Here is a 6966-nt window from a genome sequence, read left to right on the forward strand (position 1 = left end):
CGTGACATCATCACGATGCATGTGTTTCACTTGAATTGTCAGGTGGGAAAGCCTTAAACATGGCAAGTTGCACACGACTTCAATGTATGAAAAAACATCGCATGAAACAAGAAAGATAATGTTAACTTGCTTTCTTGCTGGTCTATTGTATTTTATCTGCTCTACCCTTCAATTTCTCAAGATGCAGATATTTACAACAAATGAGGCTAAGACAGCTTACCATTTGTACTCCAAATTCTTGCTTGCCCATCATACGAACCTGTGGCAAGTAGCGTCCCCTCCCCCTGCATAAGGGCAGGCAAAAGTATGAAAACTTTTTCATGGAAAATGACACCAATATAAGCATGAAGCTTAGTCACCATCAAATTAACATCTTGAAAGTATTCCCACATTTAGAAGTAACAAAAAACTTTGGCCATAGATTAGTAATCAAAAAGTGCTGCTTAATACGAATGGCTATCCTTCCTCTTAATGCAGAGAAAGAGGGAACCAATCCCTCCACAATAATGTGGAAAACCTAAGGTGCAACCACATGTTGAATGAAAGAAAGAAGCATCCTTTGGGTTTATAACAGGATCCTTTCCCACCTGGTTCGGACAGCTAAGCTCTGAATCTTGACAATTGCTGTCATGGCATAATTATTAATGGATAATCGCATCTAAATGGGTGAGGCAGGAATGTGGATTCTACTCTTACAGTTGACCAAAGAAACACTTTAGCCATGGGATGTCTTTTTGAGCTTTTCCAAGGCATGCTTCCTATGTTTGAAGAGTTCAGAATGTATGGTATGTTTAAGATAATTATATAAAAGTAGGATATAGAGTTTTTGTCACTAAAATTTTCCAACGTTAAACATGAAATTGACCAGGACCAAACTAAACTCTTGTTGTTAGGCTCTCTGCCAGCATTGAAATATTTGGTTCTGTAGAATTTCAGAAACAAGGTTTTCCATAAATAAACCAATCCAAACAAGCAGCACATATTCTACAGAAGAATAAAAGCAAAGACATCAAAAGCACCTCTTTTTACAGCATGTGCATATGGCATGCAAGCCTAGACAAAAAATTTGATGGTGTAACTAACAATGGTAAAATCAAACTGTAAATTCGGATTCAGAAGTAAATAGCAGTTAATACAGAATAGTGTGATAAAACTCACATTCCAATCAAGTGTTGTAACATCTTTACTCTTCTCATTTGTTCTACCCTTAACATGTTTCAGCACCAGCACGTTCGAAGGACCATTAGAACCAGATCTTGAGCTACCATCCACTATTGTCCATATACGAGCTGTCGAATCTCCAGATCTAGAAGTTGTACAAGGCATATGACAAAAACTATTACTTTCACAACCTTGCATGGTGTTCCCATGCCATAACAAAAGATGATCTAAAATTCCACAAATCTAAGTGACTAGTGCATAATGTCATAATTCACTGCTGACCAACTGCAAATATTATAATGCCAGTCTATTTTATAATAAGGGCACTAATTTGGTACACGGAATGGTCATTCCTTTAGGAAGAGAGGAATGACTATTATTGGGAGTACAAAGGGTTGGAATGGAATGACCATTCCAATTCTTTAGTTTAGTGACAACAATGATTTTCTAATGGAATTGAATCAAAATTACTAAAATACCCAAGATTTATAAAATAAATAAACAATAGTAATAATTTTTTAAAAGAAAACATTCAACATTCTTTGGTGTCTGACCACCTTGAGTCCCTAACATAACACCCGGGATGGACAAGACCACTCCGACGAAGCTTGGGGGGTGGCCGCGACCACCCCATTAGCCATGGGGGTGGTCTTGTACCACTTCTGCACCCTCATCCAGCTCTCCAGCCTCTCCATGTACCTCCCTTCCTTGCACTTCCTCAGATTGATCACCATCAATCCTATGTTGAAATAGCACGCCCTTTTCCCCTTCAATGACACTGCCTACGTCTTCTTCGCCCAGATCCTTGCTGTGAAGTTCACATGGTAGTACTCGGGCGCACCCAGCACGTGATTGCCGAGATCAATGCTCCACAGCTTGGCTGCGTTCCACCATAATCAAGTGGGAGTTGAAGTAGATGATGCAACCGACAGTGGAGGGCAGGAGGTCAGCGAGGTAGATGTGGCAAAGGTTGTTGTGGCCACGATGAAGCACTAAGAACACCCCGCCACCAAGCCCCACATGTAGGTCGCGTCCGTCATCACAATGTGGATGAACCATTAGTCCAGCAAGGAGGACCTCGCCTCCTGCGGGCATCCCCATCCATTCCAAAATGCCACTTCTTCTCTGGAAGCCGAGAGCTCTCCCGTTAAACCTCTCGGCGGAAAGTGTCCAGTAACAACGGTGACGCAAAGGAGGACCAAGTGGTTTTTTTTTTTTTGAAAAAAAAATATTGCGCTTTTTGGGAAACTCGTTTTGTTCCTCAAGGAATAGCTACTCCCCTTTCACTTTTTAGAGGAATAGCTATTCCTCAATTTAGGGGAATAGCCATTCCTAGGCATAGTGTGCAACCAAATCAAAGAGAGGTCTATTCTGCATACTAAACATGCCCTAATAGTTTTTTTGATAAGTAATGTTGTATATACTAAAGAGAGCAGAGGGGCGTAACCCTAGTACACAGGACATATACAAGAGAACACCTAAATAGAACAAGAAACTCGGGAAAGCTAATCACAAACACTAAACGTGCCCTAATAGTAATGTTCGGAATGATGTAAGGATCTATAGAAATATAACTTAATGCAGAAACTGAAATAATCAGTAAAGAGATTCTTAGAGAATCATAAATGCTTCGGTAATGAGTAAAGAAATTCTCAACAAATAATAAGCTATCCATCAATGCTTTTGCTTCTCTAGGAAGTTCGTATCTGATGTTGAATCCTTCAGAAGCTATAATTCACCATGAAAAAGAACTAACACGCAGAATATGCAATGAAGCAATACCAAACATGCTTCACAATATGAAAAATGTAAACATATCAAACAAGTTTGCAAGAAAGATGCATGTAAAAGCATATGCATAACAAATTTGAACTAAAAGGTATACTTACCCTGACGCAAGAAGAGAACCTGTTGGACTCCATGCACAAGCACAAACCTGAAAGAAGAAAGCAAAAAGATTTCATTATTACTGGCAAAAGGCTGAAATATCGAGTGAAGAAGAGTAAATAACAGAAAAGGTTTTTTTTTTTTTTGGGGGGGGGGGAGGATGGAGACATGCTCATACCTCTGAAGTATGTCCTTCCAAAATTGTCACATCAGAACTAGGGATTTCACACGGCTGAGTAGTTGAGGTAGTGGAGATATCCATTGGTTCTGGTCCTTTAAATACATCCAAAGATTTTTATACTTCTCGATTCATATAAGGGATACCTAAAGAGAGGTCAAGATAGATGAAATTCAATATCAAAGTAAACTTACCTACAAATACTCCATTATCTTTATGTTTTAAATTCACTTTATCTTCTTGATCTGTAACCATTTCTCTGTCGGTGTGATCCTCGGGCTGCTTTTCTCTCTCCATGTCCTTTTCCGCCCTCTCTTTATCCTTTTCCTTTTCGCGTTCTTTCTCCCTTTCATGTCTTTCTTTATCCCTTATTCGTCTGCGTTCTCCTTCGTGTTCTAGATCAAGCTCTTTATCTTTATCTTTATCTCCATCCTTTTGTAGATTTTTCCTTTTTTCTTTTATGATTTGCCGTAGTTCATAAACATCCTTTGTGATAAGATCCAAAGGTTGTAAGAATGAGAAATCTTCATCCAATTCTGGGTCGCTCTGACAAGCTTAAAACAAACATTGATCAATTTGAATTCTGGGATAAGCAGGATAGCTAAGTATTATAGAGTCATGTTGGACGATAGAGGAAAAGCAAAAGAATTAGGTATGCTAACATTACTCAAGTTTGCTTCCATCTCCAAGTACTGAAGTCCTTTTTGTACAAATGTAATAAGAGCACCAGGTGGAACCAAATTGCCATCAATGGGGCACTTGTTGATACTTGCCTCATATCCTAAAGCAAATGCTGAATGTGTGAATCCTACAACATTAAGACAAGGAAAAGTTAATACATACACAAAAAGTAAGAGCCTCGAAAAAAATATAATAGAAAATAAAAGCTAATTAAGGTTTTGAAGTTGCTCCAACTATAACGTCTCATCTAACTGCTTAGCATATGGAAAATGAATAATAAAAGTCGAAAATGTGCATTATTTTCATATTTTAGATGCATTATACAGTCATCAAATTTCCCATCCTGCAACTCCACATTGGTCCCGTCACCGACAAATCAAAGGCTTAGCTCTCCACCCACCTCTTTGCTAATCCTTGCATTGCTCTGCGTAAAACCTTCCACTGATTCTCATCCATCAGAATCTCATACATATCCCTTGCTCTACAACTAAAGTTCTCCTCCAAGATCACGGGCTTCCCTTTGGCCAGCACGGCCTCTTGAGCCTATTCCCAACGGGTCCCTTGTTGGGGATGTAGGGGATCTCAACAAGCCCGTCCGCCTTGAGCAAGGACTTGCCCTAAGCCTCACCTTTGCAGGCAGGTGTGACACTGGTCAGGATGCGAAAGAAAGATCCTTTTGCAAATACACAGAGAGAGAGAGAGAGAAGAACTTTTGTATTAAATAATTTTGGATTGATCTACAGTGCCTTTAGGGGAGCAATAGGTAAGCCAATGCAGGTCATTTTTGGGGGTTTTATCCAAATTTAGGAATCTACATTTGGCTTAGGGAATCAATTCTATTGCCCTAATGAATGCATTCTGCGACCTGGATATAATATTCTCCAAGAACACCATTCTTTGAAAATTTCTGATAATTTCTCTTCTTAGCAAGAGCATGACCTACCAATCAGGGGCCGAGAGGGGTCCTTTGCCCCCCCTCAACCCCCAAAATTTTATTTTTACCCTGGCAGAAGTCTTTCGGATGCCTGCTTGCCCACCCTCAGTCAGTCATTAGAGGCAATCGACTTTACCGGCAAAGAGTAAAGAAGATGAAGAGCCTACTTTCTCAGAGTTTCAAATTTAGGTTAAAAGAACAAAGAAGATGACGCCCTGTTCAAGTTTTTAGTTATTTAATCACAATGCAGCCGTTTAATATAATTCACGTCACATAAAAACATTTAACTGACGTTGTGTCAAGATAACACAAAAGTACACTTCCGTTTAAACGCCAACTCTGCAGTTTACTGTTTACACAGTTTTGTGGAACTTCCATTCCTTTTTACTTATTTTTTCTAAGCTTCCGTTTCAACGCCATAAGCACACTTCTCAACCTTGACTTTCTAGGCTTGTTTTGGTTGACAGGTCTTTAACGCTAATTATTGGATTCATATTAGCTTTTCCACAATTCACTAGAGCATCACTCACATGGGCAATAATCAGCAATAATAAGTTTTTAATAATAAAGAAATAATAAGATTTTTAAATATTGACCCTCTTATAAACATTTGTTTACTATTAAAAATAAAAAAATAAAAAAATAAATAATTATAAGAGGGGTCCATATTAAAAAATATTCTCCCCTATTTAGCTCTAGTGCCATTTTTTCCCTCATCCAACTCTCTTGTATATTGTGTTAAAAAAAAGGTTTGTTCTACATCGGCCAAAGAGCAGGACACAAATGAATTTATAAGTACCACGGGTCATCTTTCAAACAGCAATTGCTTGAATAAGGTATTTTTGTGGGTTTCGCTTATAAACTATCCTCTCTTATTCAGCTTTAATGTCATTTTTAGGATTTAGGGTAAGAGCTATTACCCAATTCTTTTGTGTACTGCATAGGAAAAAAAAATATTTGACCCCCTGAGCCAAGACTCTGGCTCCGCCACTGCTACCAATGAAACTAAAACCTTCCGAACATGCTAAGTAACAAAATAAAGATTTTCCACAGGTAGCCAAACTGACTTCTCAGATAGGAAGTCAAGAAGTAATCCACGCACATTACACACTGTTAAACAAATCCTGGCGCTAAAAATTACAAAATCTATCACATAATCAATTCTTGAGGACTAGGAAGGAGCTGCCCCGACTAGAATTCGCAAACCCTAAGGCAACAATTGGTAACGCAACTTCTTCCGAAATTGGATTTTCATATGCCCTAATCAAACCCTAGACTGCTTATATCGGCAACTCACATAACCTTAGCCTAGAAATTCCAATAAATACACGTCTAAGAACAACTTTATACATAAACCCTAGAGATGAATCTACTTCACAACACGAAATGAAAAAATATTATCAAAAAGAATGTAAAATTTGGAGGAGCTGAAGAAAACATCACTACCTGACTCTTGAAGGTAACGAAAGACGAGGTAATTCAATTCGACGGATGTGACAGAGGTCATCGTCTCGTCTCGTCTCGTCTCGTTGCGTCGCGGAGTCACTGGCTTCAGTGGCTGGGGATAAAGCTTAAAACAAACATGCGGCGGAGCTGGAGTTGCGTGCGAGAGAGAGGGAAGTAGAGGGGAAGAGGGTTTTGCGAGGCCGCAGGGTAAGGTGGGGGGTTTTTTGGTTGCGGAGCGAGAGGAACTTCTGGAAACCGTAAACTGAAGTGGATAATCTTTGGTTTTGTCGATTATAAGAAACTTGACATTTGGCATGCCTCGGGCTTTTTTAACCCTCCGAGGGAAGCAGCCAAAAAAACAAAAAAACATATCCTAAATAATTCTTAATTTAGCCTATGTAATTTTAAAAAGTTTTTAATGTCACTCTTATCATTGGGGGCGTTTGAAATTAAAGGAGTAGGTAAAATGTCTTTATATCCCTATCTTTAAGATTATTTAATTTTTAAAATTATTTAAAATATATATGTAGAACAAGGCACTGGGTCAACCCGACATCAATTTTTTAATTTTTTTTTTAAAATCTATTATAAACATAGGTATTTTGGGTATTTTTGGCATCATCAGTTATGATTTAACATCAAATCCTAACAAATGAGTGACATTTAAAATTTTTTAAAG

The 6966-nt window shown here is 38.5% G+C and overlaps 1 protein-coding gene across 2 annotated transcripts in view; it reads right to left on the minus strand.

Annotated features, from left to right (window-relative positions):
* HOS15 (WD-40 repeat family protein) overlaps positions 1-6562 on the minus strand; it is a 10631-nt gene extending 4069 nt beyond the window's left edge. Inside the window, exons 1-7 of one of the 2 annotated variants that reach the window (XM_059600635.2) lie at positions 6288-6562; positions 3894-4034; positions 3421-3780; positions 3227-3321; positions 3051-3097; positions 1159-1306; positions 221-284 (exon numbers count right to left, since the gene is read on the minus strand). In XM_059600635.2, coding sequence (XP_059456618.1) covers positions 221-284; positions 1159-1306; positions 3051-3097; positions 3227-3321; positions 3421-3780; positions 3894-4034; positions 6288-6348 — 916 coding nt within the window. In that variant the 5' untranslated portion in view covers positions 6349-6562. Of the gene's footprint in view, positions 1-220; positions 285-1158; positions 1307-3050; positions 3098-3226; positions 3322-3420; positions 3781-3888; positions 4035-6287 lie in introns of both variants that reach the window. The other variant, XM_059600636.2, reaches the window with a different exon arrangement.
* Positions 6563-6966: the final 404 nt, after the last annotated feature.

The sequence above is a fragment of the Corylus avellana genome, chromosome 6, assembly GCF_965113065.1.
Source record: "Corylus avellana chromosome 6, dhCorAvel1.hap1.2, whole genome shotgun sequence".
Classification (NCBI taxonomy): domain Eukaryota; kingdom Viridiplantae; phylum Streptophyta; class Magnoliopsida; order Fagales; family Betulaceae; genus Corylus; species Corylus avellana.